The sequence below is a fragment of the Thunnus maccoyii genome, chromosome 12 (genome assembly GCF_910596095.1).
Source record: "Thunnus maccoyii chromosome 12, fThuMac1.1, whole genome shotgun sequence".
Lineage (NCBI taxonomy): Eukaryota > Metazoa > Chordata > Actinopteri > Scombriformes > Scombridae > Thunnus > Thunnus maccoyii.
In genome coordinates, this window is record NC_056544.1 from 31,826,952 (window position 1) to 31,850,479 (window position 23,528).

The window sequence follows — 23,528 nt, forward strand, 5'->3', positions numbered from 1 at the left end:
GCCGACCTCTCCTCGTTGCCATGAGAACCGCGGTGTTGAAGTACACGATCTTATACTGAGGTCGTCTGCTAGTCCTTGTATGTGGACGGGGGGGATGGATGCTGTACCTCAGTACCTCACTTTGAATTGTACCCAATGTGTCCTTAAGCGATTAAGTCTTTTTTTGCTCCAAGGGTTTCCTGGTACTTGAACTACTAATAATACTCTCTCTAATACTCTGAAGGACAGCTCCAGATTTCCATTACAAGATTATTCTGTTCAAGACGGTTACGTTTTATTTTGGCGGCAGGAGGATGTTAATCACTTCAGAAAATCAAACTTTTCAGTTATTTTAGATCAATAATGTCGGTCAAAAACTTTCTCTTTATGTCCCCTTTTTTCTTTTTCAGTCTTCAGTTGTGTAAATGTTGTTTAAGCGTGAATTGCATCCTAAAATGTCAACACACACACACACACACACACACACACACACATTAAAAATGACACATCATTGTTAAGAGTGCATCACAGTTTACAATCAAAAGAAGTCAGAGCAACAGAAGGCGAATCAATACAGAAAACATGTTTTTCATCTTCAGCTACATGATACAATTCAAAGGGACCGAAAATCTCTCTCTCTCTCTCTCTCTCTCTCTCTCTCTCTCACACACACACACACACACACACACACACACACACACACACGAAACATGACTAAATGTACAAATCATTGCAAACAAATGTACACAATGTTTACATCGATGAGGCCTTGATCTTCATTAATAGAAAATGGAGAGACGTGGGGTGATGACCCCCACTGTTAAATTATTATATTTATATATATTTTACTTTTTGTGTGTTCTTTCTTTCTTTTTTCATTTTTTTTTTTTTTTTTTTTGCAAACACGTTCACAACAGATCATATTCTACGAAGTGATAAACATTCATGCCAGAACCAAACTGTCTAAGCATGCAGTCTAAGAAGAGCTAACAGGAGCAAATGAAGAGGAAATAAAACAACCTTCACACTCCACAACACTGCTGCTGCTTTGTTTTTTTTTGTTGTTTTTTTTTGGAAAAGTTCCCATCATCATCATCATCATCGTCATCATCATCATCAATATGTCAAATGATTTTCAGGATCCTAAATGCCCTAAAATCTGATTCAATCATTTTAACAACACAACTAATCACATCCTGATATCAGGAAACAACAACAGACACCTGAACCGTGTTTTAAAGTGTGTTTTTATAGTCATGTTGGTTTCACCGGTCAGCTAACTGCTAAACGGAGCCTGAAGCATCATTACTGTTGCTATGGTTACCTGCAGTTTAGATACACTTGAGCTCTGATTTAAAATAGAGGTTAAACTGTTGACTAAAACTACAACTGATGTGTTCTTATGTACAATTTTAGCTTTGAGCAACAGTTGGACGGAAGCTGAGCGAGCTCAGCCGCAGCGACACAATCTACGGGTGAGGTTCACTTCAAAAGTCACAGAAAACAATGAGCCTCGTGCAAGAACATTTTTTTTTGACTCTAAAACCTTTCTTTAGGCCAGCGTCTGCCACTAGTCCACTGTCCTTTTCCCCATGTCGATGTTTAACACCTGCGTAATGCTCAATTTTCCTGGAATTTTCTGAGTAATTTGTACGTATTTAGTGATTTTTTTTTTGGGACATTTTCCAGAAAGGATGCTGCAATTTGATACAAAAACCGAAAAACAGTGTTAAGTTGGTTTATTTTGTAAGATTAAAACTTATATTTGGGTTCATATATATATCGTTCATTTGCAAAAAAAATCTTAATAAATTAGACTTTCAACAATTCTTTAACAGACAGAAAATTACTCAGTTTTCAGTCTGTAGTTTTGTGTGTCAAACGGCATATTAGCATTAGCATTAGCATTAGCATATTAGATTCTTACCTAAAAACACTATAAGAAACATCCTTAAATGCAAATGAAACGAGTCTAATTTATTCAGATTTTTTGCAAATTAACGACCATGTCTGAACCCAAATGTTATGAGAACTTACCAATTAAACCAATTTAACACTTTTTTTTCATAGTTGTGCATTTACATAGAAGAAAATGAAGGGATTTTAACTTCCAGAACCAGGATCGCCTGTAATATCTCCTCCTACTTCACAACTCTAATGATGAAACAAATTCTCTTAAATCTCTCAAACAAATCTGTTTGTGGTTCTTGCATGAAGCTCAGTGATCCTGTCATCTCTTAGCTTGGCGCCACTCTGATACAAAAGTTTTTTTTCCGGTGCAGCCATCTGCCATCGGTACACTGAGCATGCCCGGCTGTGTGTCATGCTTCCCGAGACTTTAATAAAGACAGATAACAAACCCAACCACAACTCAAACCCAGTGAGGAAACACTGCAGTGGAAAAACACATCGATGACACCTCTGCAGCCCTTTGGGATTACCTCCGTACATCGTCATCCCAAAATCCATCCCCCTCCCACCCCTGCCCTCTTCCCTGATGGTAAAGTCACATGACACAGACAGAAGGAGGAACACTAAGGCTGCATTCACATTAAATTCGGCAATATGGGAAAAATGCCAGTCCTCCCATTCATTTGAATGAGGCGGTGCGTTATGCTGTGGGCGTTGGGACCATATAGGGCTCAGCAAAAAAAACACAGCGGCTGTCTGGGAAGAAGTTGAACTGGAAACAACTTTTTCTGTAATGCGACCTGACGTCATGCTGCGGTGGCCAACCACGTAAGCTGGCGATCAAACTGAAGACGCCCGCAGGAAGAAGAAGAACCTTGGTTAGCATGTAGCATTGTAGCATTCCACTGTTGACCGAGCAACTGTGAAGATAGCAAGAAGCTTCCTTTGGTTTGTGTCCATTGTTTTGAGTGGAGGAAATGGAGGGAATGGGCCCAACGTGATGTCACACAAATGGTAGTAACACGCCTGCACCTCCGCACAACCCTGCAGGGAAGTACCGCGCTGCCGGATTTGGTGTGAATGCAGCCTTATGCTCCTGTTGGGAAAGCGACAGCTCAAAGAAGAGTATATGTTTGACACAGAAGACAGACAAGGAAGTTTTAGTTTGAGGGGGGAGGTGTGTATATTCATATAGATGATGGTGGTTGTAGTTGCCCCCCCCCCCCCCTCCTCCTCCCCCTCCCCGCTCTTCCTGTTCTCATGCCGTTTGGTTGTTGGCTCTATCCTGAGGCGTTGATGTACAGCTGACTCTGCAGAATGTAGTCGATGACCGGCTGACTCAGGTAGTCCACGACATGGCCGTCGCCGTGCTGCAGGGCCAGTCTGGGGGGGGGGGTTGAACATGAACTCAGTTTTACATTTTATATTGTATATTTAATGTTGTACACTCTTGATTTCATGAGCAGATGGATATCAGTGTCGTGTCTGTGCATCAGGTTCAGAGATATGTCCAGGACGTGTTTAGCCTAGCTTAGCACAAAGACTGAAAAGACTGGGAACGGAGGGAAACTGCTAGCCGAACTCCATCTTTGAGTCTACAAGACTGAACAGGAAGATTTCATGCTCAATTTTAAGTCAGGATCAGGATTTCTCTTTTGCAGTCACTTTTTTTTCAGTTTTGCTGCTGAATTTTTCGGTTCGGATTTAAAGCTCTCATATAGGCTGTGTTCCCATTGGCCAATTACTGTTGGGGGGGGGGGGGGGCAACTAAATGGTCTGAAGTGTAACAAATGGTATGACTTATATTATTTCCCCCAACAACTGGTTGAAACTGAAAAATTCAGGACTAAAACTGAAAAAAGTGACCACAAAAGAGAAATCCTGATCAGTGAAAGAAAAGTGAAAATACTGTAATGAAATATTTCAATCTTTTTATTGTAAGTTTTGCCTTTGAAGTCATTTTTATTTTTACTCACTTTCAATTAAATTTTTGTTTGTTTTGTTTGATTCTTGGGAGATTTTGTTCAGTTATTATGACACAAATTGAATCCCATAGCAGTTTACCCTTGATCCCAGTCTTTGTGCTAAGCTAGGCTAACCAGGTCCTGGACCAACGCACAGAGATGAAACTGATATCCATCTGCCTCCAATGTAAAAATGGTGATAATGAGACGTATAAACTGGGCTAAGTGAAATCCACACCTGCTCTTAGTGGAGCTGACGATGGACATGGGGTGATGCATATCGTCTTTCACCACAACAATGTTGTCCTGAAACCAAGAACAGCGAACAAACATGGGATCATTACATTCACTGTAAAATGTGAGGTCAGAGTGTGTCGAACCAGGAGAACAGTGATATTCTGCTCTGACCTTGTACTTGCGGAGGATGGACGAGTGATTCATGATCCTCTCTGTGTCGGCGCCGTCACGAGGAACCACCACGATCCCAAAATCTCCCACGATCACCTGCATCTGAAACCACAGAAACAGAACCTTCAGCCGCGGCTTTAAAGACACAGTGAAATAAAAAAATATTCAGTTCTAATCACGTGTCTCTGTGCTAATCGTTCATTTATCTCAGGTTATATTCCATAAACATGTCAAAAAAAATATTTCAGTATTTTTACATCATAACTCCTGTCATTCCTCTTCCTGTGACATATTTTCAAATGTATTATTATTATTATCATCATTATTATTATCTCTACACTTCTGTATTTAGTGGACCAATCAAATGCAAAGGATTTGATTTAAATCGTTGTTGTAACTGTAAGTTTTACTGTGAAATACGTCACAGTACAGAAGCTCAAGATGAACTTTGTTCCACTTTAAAGGTCACATCAGCATTTATGATGGTTAAGTTTCTGTTTGCTTGCTGGCTAGAAGTACATTTGTTTGGTGCTTTCTGCGAACAGTTCAACGTTTTTTAAATGACACGTTTTTGTTTTTTGTAGTGACCCCCAAAGTCCCGAAAGATAATACTTTTTTTATCTTGCGCCCACAAGATAAAAACATCTATTTTTTTAATCTATTTTTAGAAAAATCATAGATCAATATCATCTTTTAGGGACTTAAGGGGCTCCCTGATTTCACATGAAATACATCAACGTTGAACAGATCACACTACACTATTTGACTGTAAAACTGAATCTGCAAAAATGCCCAAAAATTGTCGAGTAAATTGTCCGTTTACTCTTTTGTAAAGTCAGTGACATGAATATGAAGTTTATGAAGTTTCTAAACCATTTCATTAATCACTGAAACCTGCAGAAATGACTGAACACTCCATGTTCATCACTTCACCTTAAAGTGTGTTCAGACTGAACGTGAAGCAGTTATATAAACGTAAATACTGACCGATCTCAGAAACTCCAGTTATATTTGTTATTGCATTCAGTCTGAACACATTTATGGTCGACACAGTTTACATCAACTTTTCAGGAACATCAGTTCTCACAGTGGTGGAAGTACATTTACTCAAGTTATAGTAAATGTTATACAGAATGAGATGTTGTCAATGGTGCAAAGTAACTAAGTACATTTACTCAAGTTCTGTATTTAAGTAAAGTGTTGAGGTACTTGTACTTTACTTGAGTATTTCCATGTGATGCTACTTTCTACATTTCAGAGGGAAATATTGTACTTTCTACTCCACTACATTTATTTGACAGCTTTAGTTACTTTTCAGATGAAGATTTGACACAATGGATAATATAACAAGCTTTTAAAATACAACACATTGTTAAAGATGAAACCAGTGGTTTCCAACCTTTTTGTCTTTTGACGTCTTACAAAAAGCAGTGTGTAGTCGGGGTCACATTTCACATGTCTATGAGTTGTTAACAGCTCCACCAAATAGTGATTTTTCCCTCTAAACTTCTCACATGCTTTCATTTCAATAAATGTTCAAATGATCCAATATTTCAGCAAAAATCAAAGATTAGAGAAAAAGTCCAAAAACTGAAAACAGATTTGTGTATCAGAACTTTGTTTTTTCTTCTTTCCTCTCCCATTAATCATCTCACCACCCCTCAGATTTATCTGCTGACCCTTTGGAGGGGCCCGACCCCTAGGTTGGGAACCACTGGACTAAACTAGCTAACTGTATATAAAGTAGTGTAAACTAGCTCCACCTCCAGCAGCTACAACAGTAACATGCTGCTCTAACACTGATGCTTCACTATTAATAATCTAATGATGTCATATATAATAATATATCAGTCAGAGGGACCAAACCACTACTTTTACTGCAATACTTTAACTACATCAAGCTCATAATACTTATGTACTTTTACTGCAATACTTTAACTACATCAAGCTCATAATACTTATGTACTTTTACTGCAATACTTTAACTACATCAAGCTCATAATACTTATGTACTTTTACTGCAATACTTTAACTACATCAAGCTCATAATACTTATGTACTTTTACTGCAATACTTTAACTACATCAAGCTCATAATACTTATGTACTTTTACTACAGTAGGGTTTTCATGCAGGACTTTTACTTGTTGTGCAGTATTATTACACTGATGTATTGGTACTTTTACTTCAGTAAAGGATCTGAATACTTCTTCCACCACTTTCAGCCAATCTGGAACTACAATGGATGTTTTGATCTGCAAGGTTGATATTGGTAAACTGTTGTTATTAATCAGTTGTCTCTAATTCAGCAACATTTTGCAGGTGTAGCTCTCCTGTGAAGTGATCCCATCAGCTAAAACTGCTCTTGAATTATTATTTTTATTTGGGAATTTTTGTTGAAACATTCTAACAAACACACAGTAGGACGGTTATTGTTGGTTGTTAGCAGTGTGACAGAAGAGTAACGCTGCGTGTTAGGGGTGTTAATGCTGTCCTGTTGCAGATGTTTCCTTTGACAACATCGAAATGACCGTCGATCATTACGATAGACTTCAGTGGAAATATCTAGGAGGCGGGGCTAAAGGGTGGCGGGGTGGCGGGGCTACAGTGTGCTTACATCACTGTCCTTCCACAGGCCAGGGATGCAGAAGGACTCCAGGAGATCACTGCCACACAGGAGCAAGATGCGCAACTCTACAGACGACAAACAGGCAGGAGGAAAGAGACACACCTCAGTAAACATCATGTTTACTGGAAACAAACAAACTAGAAGGAGTTCAGACACAGCAGGAAGGAAACCAGAGGACACAACACAGGATCTGCTCAGTTTCAGATACTGTCGGCATGACTCACCGATCTCCTCGTATCTCACCGCGGTCCCCAGGTTGGCGTTTTCATCTAGCAGAATCACAGAAAATACACAATAAGATGCATGCAGTGAACATATGGAGTCATGAGTGTGCCACAAGAATAGTTTTACAATTATAATCATTTACTAATTAAAGCTGCAAGCGGCGTTGGTCAGGACCTCGCACACAGATCATTTTGCTTTTTAAAAATTAGGGATATTTCTTACAAGTGTGGTGTGCTTTTATTTTGAAAGTTTGATTGACATGTGTACTGTCAGGTGTGTAGAGACAATAAGTAACTGCAGCTGGACACAGAAAAATACTCATATATTTGAATGGAGAGTGTGAGTGAACCCACACCTATTTGAACATTTGCTGCTTCCACATAGTTTTAGATACAAACTTCATTTGTACTTTAAATGAGTCACGAGACTTTGACCTACAAATTTACATGTTTTTTCTATCTTTTATTGTTTTTGAGATATTAGAGTGTGAGTTTTAAAGTCTTTTCTTGCTCCTCCTGTGATTTTATAATGAGTGTGTATTGCAGAATGTTTCACAGCACTGAGGGAGTGACATCACCAGGAGCAGTTGGAGAGGAGGATTTTAGAGTACGCTTCTTGTGAAATATCCTCATAAATCCCATGACTTTGGCCAAATCTTAAATTAAAAATCATATTTTTGTAGGAAATTTCATTGCGAATCCATTGATACAGGTTTGAAAGTGGTCAGACTTATAGTTTAGACGTCAGAAGCCTCTGTTTGACACAAAGTTCATGCCCATAGATTGCCTCCCCATTGGTTTACATTGTAAGGGTGACGTGGCACTGCAACTTTCAGGGCTTATTAAATCCAAACTGTTCAAGTTATTACAAAGTTTTTCACAGCTTTTTTTCAGCACAGTGTCATTAGCCATGTATTAAAGTTTGAAGCCGATACTATTATCGGCTTATAATCGGAGGAGATAGCGTTTGTTCGCTATCTCGTCCAAAATTCAGTCAAAGTCTTATTTTGAAATTGAGATTGCGGACTTCCTGTTGAATTTAGGTCAGGGGTGTCACTGTATGAATCGTAGGTCTTGATGAGATGAATAATTGAGTTTTTGTTTGATTTCTCTACGACATTCCTACGGGCCGTGGTGGCCATTTTAGTTACATAGGTGGTGCTAGAGAGCACATTTTGGCACACACAGGGGTTAATTTTTACATTTTATCAAATTTTTTTTATCAATATGTGCGTGCCAAATTTGGTGAGTTTTTGAGCATGTTTAGGGGATCATATTAAGGGTTTAAGTGGCGTAATAATAAAGAAAGAAAGAAAGACAGAAAGAAACGCACGAAAAACAATGGGGTCCTCGCCCTTAGGTGAGGACTACTGTTTTACAGTAGTCCTCTGCCTTTTGGGCTTGGTCCCTAATTTAAAAAAAAAGTTATTATAAATTAATTGAGTCATGATATTTAAATGATGAATTAATAAACTCAAAGTAAAGCTGTCTAACCATTCAGAGCCCCTGCTGCTACTCTTTGTTTACAGCTCTGTGCTTCTGCTTGATGACATCAGTTCTACTTTTTGCTGTGATGTCATCCAACAAACTGAATTATGGGTGAGATCCTAAATAAACCTTGTAGAGTCTTTACTGACCTACGAAGGTGAAGCGTTCGACATGCGGACGGACGCAGCAGATCCTTCCCAAACTCTCACTGAGCTTCCCCCACAGTTTGACTGAGCAGAGAGAGAAAGAAAGAACATGTCATCTCCATCATCATCATCATCATCATCATCATCATCATCATCATCATCATCATCATCATCAGCTTCCAGAGGACACAGATCATCACACAGTGCTCCTGCATGATGAGGAGTGACGGATGGATGAAGAGGAAGCAGACTGTGACTCACTGGCTGTGGGCTTGTGATTCATGTTGTTGTGGTTCTGGTAGATGGGTGGAGTCTGGTTCTGTGGCTGACCAATCACAGGAGTTGTTGACGGCGTGTTGACGTTGGACAGGATACAGCCAGTGACTCTCTGAGAAAGAAATAAATCTATCGATCAGCACTTGTTCTTTAAAAACTACAACTTTTTTTTTTGATATATGACGTACAGTAGAAAGCACACTCATATAAATACTGTACGTATATTATAAAACACTTATTACAGCCGACAGTGATGCAACCTGCAACATTTTAATGGACTCAACAGATGTGACAAACTGTTAATAACAGGCAGAGGTGGGAATATGGTCATTGTTTCCACAGTTAAACTATTAGTGGAGTTAAATTGGGCTCAAATGTTTGTAAAAAGCTTCTGTCACTGATGGAAAAGTCTCTAGAAACCTCCTGCTTGTCCTGTGAGATCTGTGAGATGTCTGCTGGTCCACGACGCTGTGCTAAAGCTTCTTCTCTACTCCAGGAACCAGAATCAGAAGCAGGTTTATTGCCATGAAGGTTTGCACATACGAGGAATGAACCTCAGTGTTGTGTTGCATAACAATCAGAAATAGAAGGTAAAAGAAAACACAAGGAGGTCATAAATAATATAAATAACATTAGGTAACACTTTATTTTACAGGTCCCTTCATTTTATATTCCTGGAAATGTTTTATGTAATTTGAAGGTTTGTTAAGGTTAATTTTTTCAGGACATTTTGGTACAACTTTACTTCTGGATTCAGTTCTTAATCACCCATAATGTTTCCAGAAGTTCTTAATTTCTTTGAAATCGTTATGTAAGTTGGTAGTAAAGTAGAAATTAGCTCATTGTAGAGTTTTTAAGAATCTAAAATACTAATATTTAGTCTGACACACAAAACTACAGACTGAAAACTGAGTGTTTACTGTCAGTTAAGGAACTGTCAAGAGTCTTATTTATTAAGAAATATGGCAAACCCAAATATAATGAGTGAACACTTACCAAATAAACCAACTTAGCACTTTTTTCCCTTTTTTCCTATAATTTGTGGCAAATCGCACCTCCCTCTCTGTAAAATGTCCTCAAAATTAAGTGTAAAATACCTGTAAATTACTCAGAATATTTCCAGGAAATTAGTATAAAATTAAGGGACCTGTAAAATAAAACATTACCTAAACCTTAACAATAAAAAAGTAAAAATATTTTCCAAGTTAACAGAGCTGTTAGAGTTTAAAAAATATAAGTACAAGATATTGACTGAGAATGTGCAAATGTTCACAGCATAAACAAGACATGTAATAATAATAATAATAATATTATTATTATTAATAATAATAATAATAATAATAATAATAATAATAATAATACAAAGCATTGTGTTGATGTAACGCACCATGTTGGACGTGATGGGTTCACAGGTGTGTTGATGATAATATTTTCACATTAATATAATGTGCAGTCGATGTCAGTGTTGATGAGGTCGGTAGGGCCCCAACTAACAATTATTTTCATTACCAATTAATTGATCAGTTGTTTGAGCCATAAAATGTCAGAAAATGGTGGAAAATGTGGATCAGAGTTTCTCAAAACTCAAGATGACGTCTTCAAATATCTTGTTTTGTCCGCAACACAAAGATATTCAGTTAACTGTCATAGAGACTAAAGAAAATATTCACTATGAAAATATTCAAAATGACTGAAACTATTAATCAATCAATCAATTAGATCTTTCCTGCTGGCCTCAGGGTCTTGGAGGGACGGCAGGTTGCAGCCAATCGCTGCAGTCTGCTCTTGTCCCTGCAGCTGCAGCAGCGCAACAGATGGTGATGAAGGAGGTGAGGATGACTCCCTGATGGAGGAGTTCATCCCCTGCTGAGCCTGCTGATGTTCTATTCTGGGAACCCAACAACCTGTAACCTGGAGCTTCCCCTGACATGATGAGTTGTAGGTTCTGCCTTGTTTTTCCCACTAATGTCATTGAAGAGGCGACACCGTCTGTCCACACCGGGACAAACGCTGTCATCTTTAAGTGCTGTTTGGTATGCGATACCACAAATATAACTGAAAATGGCTCCTACAACAAATTATTTCACTTTCAGTTCAGACACTAAAACTCCAAACAGTCAGAAAAACTCTCCTCCTATTATGTTGTGGCAGAAAGAGGCGTATAAAAGAGGAATCAGCTGGTCGAGACACAGGTGCCAGATGGAGAATCTCTTTATTCACAGCGGCCCTACTGATAACGTAGTCAGAGATATCTTCCCACTTTACAGAGCGTGACATGCCTTTTATACCGAAGACAGGCTATGTGTGTGTGTTGTATTTGTATTGCGTGTCAAGTTAAGTTTCATCCTGTTTACCAGACTCCTTGGCACCCTCAAATTCTAAAGAAGAATGAGATATTTCTCAATTTTACTATTTTACTGTGAATGGGCGTCTCTGCACTATGTGTGTGTGTGTGTGTGTGTGTGTGTGTGTGTGTGTGTGTGTGTGTGTGTGTGTGTGTGTCGTACTCTTCCCCTTTCCCAATATTTCCAGATGTCTCCTGTTTGCTTGGTGGGCTGACATGTTTGGCATTAGTACAGGTCACAGTGACCTGGCTCTCATCCCCCTACACCTCCTCAGAACAAAATCTCACCTTCATGAGGTCACGGTGATGCTCCAGCACGCTGCAGGTGGTCTGCCAGGTGTCCTGGTAACACTCCCAGGGGTCCACCCTGCACCCAACCCAACACACAAAACACCATATCAGTTGTTTTATCATTTTCTTATAATAACATAAAAAATCTTCTAATGTGGCATGTATGTGGTCAATCCTGGAGATTTGAGTTTATTAACCTGCTGTTTCTGAAATTCTGATGTGATCTCACCTGATCCAATCAGAGGACTGGACGGCCAGCTGACACATGGTGAGACGATGATTGCTGGGCACCAGACCCTGCACACACACACACACACACACACACACACACACACACACACACACACACACACACACACACACACACACACACACAGAGTTAACCCATCAGTGCAAAGATAAACAATGACGACATCTGACTGATCAGAACCAGTAAGTCAGAGATCTCAGAGTCTCCAGAGACCAAACTAACATCTTTTATGAATGTTCAGTGTTTCTTTTTTTATTTGCAAATATGTGCACAACGTTTGTTTGTTAACATGCTGCTCTAATCTAATGATGTCATATATAATAATATATCAGTCAGAGGGACCAAACCACTACTTTTACTGCAATACTTTAACTACATCAAGCTCATAATACTGATGTACTTTTACTGTAGGAGGATTTTTCATGCAGTGCTTTTACTTGTAATGGAGTATTTTCACATTGCCATATTGGTGCTTTAACTGCAGTAAAGGATCTGAGTACTTCTTCCACCTCTGGAAAGCAGTATGTTAACAGGAAGGGAAATCTGTATTATTCCGTGATGACTGACAGGTCGGTGAGTCATCTGTCTGCAGGTCTGAGGTCATTTGAACAACATAATAATGGAAGTGAGTAATCTCCATGAATAAACCATTCGCTGCATCGTGGAGCTGCATGCAGGTGAAAAACATCCCATCAGAAATGAACAGCAAAGATTCCTGATGTGGCTGCAACTGTATGTCTGCTGCATCTATTATTCATGTTGTGTGTTTCCTATAGAGGCAGAGCGAAAGTAGGACAAGACCTTCATTAATTCCAGCTGGAAGCAGAGAGGAAAACAACAGCAGCAGCAGCAGCAGCAGCAGAGAGCTGCAGCTGGTAGAGATGATTATCTATGGTTAGTGATGGTGTTCAACATATGAAACACCGGTTTTCCTTCTGTGTAAAGGAACGGAACGACATTTTATAAAGTCCTCAATAAATAACACATCCTTTATATTTATTGGAAGCTATTTCTTCATTTTTGAAGGGGCTGCAGGAGTCAACATCTGTTGCCATCTACAGGCAAAAACAGGATTAGCTGCACACCTGCAGGTCATGAAGGAGTGTTACAGCTGCAGGTTTCAATGTTTTCTCTGATTAAAACTTGAGTGCAGGACTTTTGTCTCCCCCTTCTGGCAGTGAGAGTAAAGGCTCGGCTGTGATTGCCTGACACAGACATGCAACACACTCTCATGCAGTACATACTGGCTGTAACCTGCTGTTGCGGCTGTAAAAAAGTGGGTAAATTGTTTTGTGCATCACACAACCCCAACGAAATGACTCGTTCTATTATCAGAATTTGATCCATTCGGTCTGATAATATTTGGAAAGTCTAGAGGAGTTATAGACGGCCAAAAGAGCCAACACTCTGTATACTGTGAAATGTGCTTAATCAGTATTGTTTGAACTTGTTTGGCTCGGATGTAACAGACATTTATTTATATATAAAAGTTCCACACTGCAGGTTTAAACGCAGCACTATGAGCAGCCATTTTATTATTCTATCAGTAGATTCGGGTCCAAGCCTTCAGTGTTCATTGCAACAGCAGTTCTTTTCTTTTTTTTTTCCAGGGAAAATCAATGTGATGATCATGTTGCTCTGCTGGAAGGAAGCAGCTGTTTTAATGCATTCAACACGACAACTGTATGAGGTGTGATTGTTGTGTTCTGTTGCCCTCAAGTGGCCAAAAGATCAATGAATGCAGCTTTAAGAACCATTTCCTGGTGTATATTCATATTCTGGGGCTCTACTGGAATATCTTTGCATGATTTACAGTTAAAAACTTCTTATTTATCTTCTACTGGTCCTTTATGCAGCCCCTCAGTTCAGCCTGTAAATGTAGACAGATAAATATGTGAAGACAATGTCTTTGTGTGTTTGTTGCTGAAAAGTTGAACAGTGTGACATGAAAAACTATGTTGTGACTTGAGGAGCTTCTGTCACTACTCACAGGTTTCCCGTAGGAGTCGTGGACCGGTGAGATGATTCCTCCGATCACAATGAAACGCCCTGTTTTATGCAGATATTCTCTGGCTTTTTCTGCAAACAAACAAACAAACAAAATGAACAAAATGAAATGAAAATGTGCAACAAATGCAACATGAAGGTGACACAAAAATCAAAAAAATAAAATTCAGTTTCCCCTTTAAAGGATGAGTTCACAATTTTTCCAGTGTGTTAAACCAGAAGTCAGGTGTCTGTAATCATTCCTCCTGTTCATACTGGATATTAAAAGATCCTTCAAATGTGCTTTCAATGGAAGTGATGGAGGCCAAAATCCACAGTGTGTCCACACAGTCATTTAAAAGTCTGTGTGAAGCTTCTATTCAGCTTCAGCAGTCTGAGTTAGTCATATCAAGTGGATATCTGACACATTTACAGTCTTTTTAGCATCAAATTCCCTCTTTGTGTTTCCTCGGACAGTGTTTCCCTGTTGAGCTGCAGGTGGAAGTATAGTAACAAAAAGAGAAACTTTGGCACTAAAAAGACTGTAACGTTGAAAGATATCTACTTGATTTGACTCATTTGGACGCTGAAGCTTCATATTAGCTTCAGATAAACTTTTAAATACATTTTTACACAGAAGGAGGACTGTGGATTTTGTCCCCCATCACTTCCATTGTAAGGTCATTATGAAGGGATCTTCTAATGGTCAGTATGAACAGGAGGAATGATTACAGCAAGAAAAACAGCTTTAATGTTCATCTGGACTCCTGTTCTTAAAGGACGAATCAAATCCTTTCAGCTTTAAGTCAAAGATTAAATAACAGCTGCTGGACAGAGTTCTTGTTTTGTTTATGTCTAATAGGGGTGTCGTGATATACCGGTAATGACGATATCATGTTACTAATACACATATGATAATATTGTGTAAATAATCCAGCATTCTCACTTTATCTTCTTCCCACAATGAATCTATGATGTGATATTATGTTTGTCTGTGTTGCCTTTTGTGTTGAGAACTTCCTAAAAACATTCTGATTGTTGGTTGTTGGGATTCAGTCGCCTGCGTCTGGTGTTCGTGTTGTGATACTTCATGTCAGGCAGTGAACTTCTGTCCCCTTCTTGCTGAATGGTGTTCAGCTGTGAAAATACCGGAAACAACGATGGGAATAAGTCCAGGACTTCATCGCTCTGTCCCGGACAAAGTCTGATATGTTATTTTAAAGTATATTGGAGTGTTGTTAATAAAGCTAAACCCTGTAGCCTGACTGCACTCTTACACTCAGACACAACTTCATACTGAAACCATGTTCTTTTCTTTGCTAAGAGATTATTCTTGCATGCAAAGGGTTTGTAATCTAGTGGCTGGTTGTAAGACAAGTTAAACCAGATAAACAGTGATGGCGGCTGAGCTTCAGTCGCTGGTGTTCAGATGAAACTGCCTATAAAGCCAGTAGCTCCTGAACCACTGTGAGTAAATGTATAAACAGGCCTTTCCAGAAAGGAAAAACCCACCTAAAGTTTCTTGCGAAAGTGTCAAAAACACTCGTAGTGATACAGAAACAGAGCAGAAGGTCTTTGAAGTCAGTAAAAATTTAAGCATTTTGTCTGCCTAGAATAAAAGTGTAAATAAGTGGCTGTGAGTCCGTCTGTAAAGGTGGAGGACAGTACTGCATATGAAGTTGTTAACTAAAGAGTGAAACACACAGGCACATCTGACACTTTTTGTCAGGAAAACGTCCAGACAGATTTCCAAAAAGAACATCTGGAGACTCAAAATTTTTTGTCCTGAATACGACAAACTCACAGGAAATGGAGAGAGGGACGACCGGTGGCAGAGTTAATGAGGTTAAACTGCTGAGTTTCTACTTTCTGCTTGAACAAAAGTAGGTTTCAAAGACAGTTTGAAGGTGAATCATATCAACGAAATGTCAAATATAATTAGTATCTACTGGTAAGACTAGTGGAACCAGATGAACTGTGATGGAGGTTGGACTGGTGAGCCAGCCAGCATGGGTCAGTCTGAGCAGATACAGTGTGGATACTAGGGATGTGCAGAGGGCCCAGTATTTGTATTTGTTTCTGTTTTTGCTTTTATTACGCTTTTAATTTTAGAAAATTAAAGTGTTACAATAAGTGTTCATGGAATGTTCCCTTGGGAGCGCTTCATTTGTGTCAGTAGCTCAGCTTTATGTCTGGGGAACACCCCCAACTCCGGGAGTGATGTCCAAATTAGGAAATGTGCGTCATGTAGCAGGTGGATGTGACTCCCCTCGTTGAGACCTGCTGATAGACGTGACAGCGGAGCAGAGGAGAGACACTGAGATGGTGATGTAACCGACTTGCACGATGGTAGTTAACATGTTTTTTTTTCTTCCCGAAAACAAATAATTTTTAAAATATTTGTATGAAACAAATATTTGTAAAAAACCCCCCACTATTTGTGCTTTGCCGAATAACGTATTTGTATTCGGGCACACCCCTAGTGGATATAAGGTCTTTGCTCGGGTGAGAGGAGGACTGAAAGGCAAGTTAGAGGTACGTTAGATCAGTGTTAGAGTGATGTCGCCTGTCAGAGAGATCACAGCCCGACGCCGCTGCAGTCTAACGGGTCAAAACATCATGTGACATGAACGCTGGGCCTCCAGAGGAACGCTCACACAACGTTTGGCACATTTACTGTCTACTGAGTCCTAGAAGTTCTGTGTGTCATGAGTTTGTGCTGGCTGACAACCTGGATCAGTGGTGATTAACAGGTTAAAGTTGTGATTGGGTGTCTGGTAAAACCCCCCAAATGCAGCAAAACAAGGACTTTTAGTTTTCTGACTGTTAAAACTCTGCAGGCGCCGTCTTCATTCCTGAGGAAATTTTTTCTTGTTTTTTTTTTTTTTTTTACAAGGAAGACTATTGAACAGTTTGTCACCATGGCAACAGTGACGCTAACCAGCTCTTTCAGCAGGAATGTAATTGATGAGTTTTTGTTTGACTTCCTGGCAGAGCGTTCACTCTGTTGCTGAGATATTTGGGAATCTGAAGAAAAACTGTGTCTGAACACGTCTGAGAAAGCTGAAGAGTTGTTGTGCATGTTCACATAAACTCTGACGTACAAGAAAGAAGTAATGATTCATTTCATGTTTGATATCATTTAAGTGCCATTTATGGACGAGTTCACAATTTTCAAATCTTAACCCAGCAGTCAGGTGTCCATATGAGCAGTGAAAGAGGTTTACCTCGCTGTAATCATTCCTCCTGTTCATACTGGATATTAAAAGATCCTTCAAATGTGCTTTCAATGGAAGTGATGGAGGCCAAAATCCACAGTGTGTCCACACAGTCATTTAAAAGTCTGTGTGAAGCTTCTATTCAGCTTCAGCAGTCTGAGTTAGTCATATCAAGTGGATATCTGACACATTTACAGTCTTTTTAGCATCAAATTCCCTCTTTGTGTTTCCTCGGACAGTGTTTCCCTGTTGAGCTGCAGTGGAAGTATAGTAACAAAAAGAGGAACTTTGGCACTAAAAAGACTGTAACGTTGAAAGATATCTACTTGATTTGACTCATTTAGACACTGAAGCTTCATATTAGCTTCAGATAAACTTTTAAATACATTTTTGCACAGAAGGAGGACTGTGGATTTTGTCCTCCATCACTTCCATTGTAAGGTCATTATGAAGGGATCTTCTAATGGTCAGTATGAACAGGAGGAATGATTACAGCAAGGAAAACAGGTTTTACTTTTCATTTGGGCTCCTGAATGTTGTTTTAAGACACATTTGAAAAATTGTCAACTTGTCCTTTAAGAGAAGAGCGGTGACATATAGAATAGTATCATCTGCATAAAAATGTACATCACAATTTAGGGTGACAGAGATGATATTATTTATGCATATGGTGAATGAAGTAGAGCCAAGTATAGACCCTTGTGGGACACTAAGAGCACTTGACTTGGGTCTTTTTAGCATCAAATTCCCTCTTTGTGTTTCCTCGGACAGTGTTTCCCTGTTGAGCTGCAGGTGGAAGTATAGTAACAAAAAGAAGGACTTTCACTGTTCATTTGGGCTCCTGACTGTTGATTTAAGACAGACATGAAAAACTGCGAACTCGTCCTTTAACAAAGATTTACTTAAAAAAGCTTTTTCTCCAAACATGTTTGGTGTTTTTGTGGCTTTCTGTTTCTAACTCCTGATTTGACTCGTTGATAGAGAGGAAGGTGGAGGAAGAGAGATAAACAGATACTGTAGATGAGCTGGTGGTGAAAATAGGTCACGATGGGAACATGGCTGCTGTGCTGCATCAACACATCAAACATGAAACACAGCCCAGAACATGTTTGGAAACGTGTTCTTTTTCTACAGTGGGTGGACAAAATAACAGGAACATCTTACAGTTTGATGCATCACAGCCTCTAAACTGTCCAACAGGCTCACAACAGATCTGCTGTTTGAATCAAACAGGAGTTTTTCCTGATGAGTTTATGATCTTACAACAGTGGTGGAAAGTAACTAAGTACATTTACTCAAGTACTGTATTTAAGTACAGTTTTAAGGTACTTGTACTTTACTTGAGTATTTCCATGTGATGCTACTTTCTACATTTCAGAGGGAAATATTGTACTTTCTACTCCACTACATTTATTTGACAGCTTTAGTTACTTTTCAGATGAAGATTTGACACAATGGATAATATAACAAGCTTTTAAAATACAACACATTGTTAAAGATGAAACCAGTGGTTTCCAACCTTTTTGGCTTTTGACGTCTTACAAAAAGCAGTGTGTAGTCGGGGTCACATTTCACATGTCTATGAGTTGTTAACAGCTCCACCAAATAGTGATTTTTCCCTCTAAACTTCTCACATGCTTTCATTTCAATAAATGTTCAAATGATCCAATATTTCAGCAAAAATCAAAGATTAGAGAAAAAGTCCAAAAACTGAAAACAGATTTGTGTATCAGAACTTTGTTTTTTCTTCTTTCCTCTCCCATTAATCATCTCACCACCCCTCAGATTTATCTGCTGACCCTTTGGAGGGGCCCGACCCCTAGGTTGGGAACCACTGGACTAAACTAGCTAACTGTATATAAAGTAGTGTAAACTAGCTCCACCTCCAGCAGCTACAACAGTAACATGCTGCTCTAACACTGATGCTTCACTATTAATAATCTAATGATGTCATATATAATAATATATCAGTCAGAGGGACCAAACCACTACTTTTACTGCAATACTTTAACTACATCAAGCTCATAATACTTATGTACTTTTACTGCAATACTTTAACTACATCAAGCTCATAATACTTATGTACTTTTACTGCAATACTTTAACTACATCAAGCTCATAATACTTATGTACTTTTACTGCAATACTTTAACTACATCAAGCTCATAATACTTATGTACTTTTACTGTAGTAGGATTTTTCATGCAGGACTTTTACTCATAGTATTTCTACATTGCTGTATTGGTACTTTTACTGTCACTAAGACATTACGTTGAGCAAGAACATTATAGAAATTTCGAGGATTAAAAAGGCTGCAACTTTGGATGAGATGTCCACGTTACTTGACTAATTTTGATGGATTAACCCTCATATTAGCTTGTTATAATCCTCATGTTGAATACAATCTTTTGAACATCTCATCATTGCTCAGCAATTTTCACATCTGTCCGTGCCGCCAGTTAGGACACTGTTATTTGTATTTCACTTTCATACATTTTATTCACTTATTTTATTTTATTCTGTATTTATTTTACTATATTGACTTTAAACCTATGTAATCTATCTATCTATCTATCTATCTATCTATCTATCTATCTATCTATCTATCTATCTACCTATCTACCTATCTATTAATAGTATTTGAGTCTCATTGGCTAAAACTAACCGATACAAAAACTCTCTCTCAACTTCACATTATTCATATATTAATATTCTAACTGTTCTGTTTCTATTTATTTCACATGTTTTATATTTATATGCTGGTTTTATCCTGTTACTCTGCTGCACAGCACAGATAAAGACTGTTTGGTTTAATAGATTTTTAAATTAAAATTCGTTTCCATTAATTAACATTAACACATTAAGAAATACCTTAATTGCATCATTATGAATGGGTAGATCAATTAATTAACCCTGTAAACTGCATGTCATGGTCATTTTATTCCATCAGCAGCAACAGAAATCTTCATTTCTCTCTCTGAATAATTCATCTGCTGCGTTTATAACCGCAGCGTCACTTTCTCTAATTATTACCTTCTTGTTTGTGACGCAGGAGACGCAGGTGAGCAGGGACTACCTGCCGGGAGCTGCGGGGACCGGGACACTCAGGGTTTCTGTCAGTCGGTTTGTTTTGCATCATGTTCCTGTCTGTAAATAAAGGATCCCCGGAGGATCCGTGTGGGAGGTTTCAATTCTAGGCTGCGCCACACGCCGCGCGAGGCCTGCGCACGTTTAACACGGAACATTTGCGTGTTTTGTCTCTTAAAACGGGTTCAGACGGCGGTGAACCGGGTTATAACGTAATATCACAATGGTTTTGTTTGTGTTATCTGGAATTTCTGCTGAAAGCGTCGCTCATTTCAGCACCACCTTGCTGGACAGCGACACAACAAACCTCAGTCATTCTACAGCTTTTTACTTATGATCCAGATTCTGGTTATTATTATTATTGTTATTAATGGGAGGTTTCTGCTGATTCTTATCTTATAAACAAACACAGGCCTCCACCCCCCACCCCCACCCCCACCCCCATCCCCATCCCAACCAAAAGCCAAACGCTCACCAAACATATGGATGTGTCCCTTGGTGATGGGGTTGAAGCTGCCGCAGGACAGCAGGATGACGTGGGTTTTGGTGTTTTCTGTCATGGTTTCTGTCTGTCTTCTGTCCCGGTCCGGTCCGGTGCCGGTCCTGTGTGGTTCTGTGCTTCCCGGGTGGTCGGTTTGTTCGCAGAGACAGTGAGATAGAGAGAGAGAGAGTGTGTGACAGAGAGAGAGAGAGGCGAGGCTGGTGTGTCTGCGGCAGGATGCTGGAGGAAGCCACGTCAGAGTGTTAAAGAGACACTGACACAGCAGACAGTGGAATATTACTGCTGAGAGCAGCCACGCAGCAATACTGCTTTAATGCCCTGATTTCATCCAATAATCACTCAGGGCCTGACAGCATTATAAAACATTTCAAGATAATAAAATATTACTCAGTGGTTTCTACAGTGGTGGGAGAAGTACTGAGATATTTTACTGAGGTGAAAGTAGAAATATCACAGTACCCTATAAAAATACTCCAAAAATATCCAAATTCTCTGTTTCCAGCTTCTAAAAATGTGAATATTTTCTGGTTTCTTGAGTTTCTATGACAGTAAACTGAATATCTTTGAGTTGAGACATTTGAGGACGTCAGATTGGACTTTAGGAAACACTGATTGACGTTTTCTGACATTTTATGGAAAACTAAACGATCAGTTGAGAAAATAATCTACAGATTAATTGATAATGGAAATAATAATTGCAGCCCTAATTGTAAATTGTAAATATTGATCTGATTAGAACCTATAAAAGTACAATATTTCCTCATGAAATGTTTTCTTTGCGAGGCAGCTGGATTCACGCGAGAATCCATCAATCAATCAGATCATTTGAACATCACTGTTGTAGCTGCTGGAGGTGGAGCTAGTTTACAGTACTTTATATACAGTTAGCTAGTTTAGTCCAGTGGTTCCCAACCTAGGGGTCGGGCCCCTCCAAAGGGTCAGCAGATAAATCTGAGGGGTGGTGAGATGATTAATGGGAGAGGAAAGAAGAAAAAACAAAGTTCTGATACACAAATCTGTTTTCAGTTTTTGGACTTTTTCTCTAATCTTTGATTTTTGCTGAAATATTGGATCATTTGAACATTTATTGAAATGAAAGCATGTGAGAAGTTTAGAGGGAAAAATCACTATTTGGTGGAGCTGTTAACAACTCATAGACATGTGAAATGTGACCCCGACTACACACTGCTTTTTGTAAGACGTCAAAAGACAAAAAGGTTGGAAACCACTGGTTTCATCTTTAACAATGTGTTGTATTTTAAAAGCTTGTTATATTATCCATTGTGTCAAATCTTCATCTGAAAAGTAACTAAAGCTGTCAAATAAATGTAGTGGAGTAGAAAGTACAATATTTCCCTCTGAAATGTAGAAAGTAGCATCACATGGAAATACTCAAGTAAAGTACAAGTACCTTAAAACTGTACTTAAATACAGAACTTGAGTAAATGTACTTAGTTTGCACCACTAGACAACATCTCATTCTGTGTATTTTTAATGAATTTGATTTATTGATCTGTTTGTGTTTTCTCTTCACTTTCATTTCTGTTGTTAGAATCTTTTTCTGTTCTTTCCACATGAGTCAGTTTACTGTGAAAATGCTCCACAGTGTCCTCTGGCTGCAGAAAACATCACAACTGTTTCTGTTGGTGCAGAATTCACCAAACGCTCAACATTAATCGAACAGAGCAGAAAATATAGAGATAAATGAATAAAGTTTAACCAGCAACCAGAGTGATGTCAGCAACATGTGAAATGAATGATTAGTCAAATACGAACAGACACAGGTGATTTTCTCTGGCTGACAACCACAGGAGTCGCCACAGAGACAAAAAAAATGTTTATTGATGTAATAACTAAATAATAACTTCAGACAGTATAAACAGATATTTCAAACATGCTGCATTCATGTCACTCATAACTCTCTTTCTCTTACAGTTATATTGTTTTTTCTGTGTTTTTGATATTATTGAACACACTAATTATACATTACATGAAAAGGAATAAACTACACATAACCTATAAAACTATGGTAGGCAAACAGCGGTCCGTGGGCCAAATCTGGCCCTCCAGTCAATATATTTGTCCCCCTGATGAAAGTTTTGACTCTCACTTTTTACATCAAAACTTTGACATCATGTTTCATAATTTCCTAATAAACCGACCAGAAATGACATTTTAATGTGTGAATTCAAACACTGTTTTAATTCCAGCTTCAGCCTTTTCCACCAGAACATATTTATTCTTCACAAACACAAACAGAGACGATGTGTCGATGCCAGGTTTTTATTTCAATCCACCATAAATGAAGCTGCTGCTGTTCATCTTGTGTGGAGAACAAAGTGCAACACAGAACATATGTTCACATATCAGAGTCATTTTTAGACAATTAGGATTAAAATAAGCTCATATACTGATGGGAAACAATATAATAACATTTTTACACAATATAATAACATGTTCACACAATATAATCACATGTTTATATAATGTAATAACATGTTCACACGTTCACACGATATAATAACATGTTTAGACAACATAATAAGATGTTTACACAACATAATAACATGTTTATATAATGTTATAACATATTCACACAATATAATAACATGTTTACACAATATAATAACATGTTTATATAATATAATAACATGTTCACACGATATAATAAATAAAAAATAATCACTTTTGAGGACTTTAGGGTCTCTGTAAGTAAGTGATATCTGTAGCTCTGTCATTATTTTGACTCAACATATTATTTGTTTTTATTATTATTCGTATTTTTAGTTTTGTAATAAAATATTATATGTGTTGTATAACACTATA

At 38.5% G+C, this 23,528-nt stretch overlaps 1 protein-coding gene across 2 annotated transcripts; it reads right to left on the minus strand.

Moving 5' to 3' along the window:
- Positions 1-3,135: 3,135 nt before the first annotated feature.
- nmnat2 (nicotinamide nucleotide adenylyltransferase 2) lies at positions 3,136-20,892 on the minus strand. 2 transcript variants are annotated; one of them, XM_042429378.1, is made up of 11 exons: positions 20,676-20,892; positions 13,900-13,988; positions 11,889-11,956; positions 11,657-11,735; positions 9,010-9,136; positions 8,752-8,832; positions 7,115-7,159; positions 6,879-6,955; positions 4,263-4,364; positions 4,093-4,160; positions 3,136-3,273 (listed from the first exon to the last, which is right to left on the minus strand). In XM_042429378.1, the coding sequence occupies exons 1-11, from the start codon at positions 20,758-20,760 to the stop codon at positions 3,171-3,173; spliced, it is 924 nt and encodes a 307-aa protein (XP_042285312.1). In that variant the 5' UTR covers positions 20,761-20,892; the 3' UTR covers positions 3,136-3,170. The 2 variants fall into 2 exon arrangements, with proteins under 2 accessions (XP_042285312.1, XP_042285311.1); XM_042429377.1 differs by having other exon boundaries at positions 6,879-7,159.
- Positions 20,893-23,528: the final 2,636 nt, after the last annotated feature.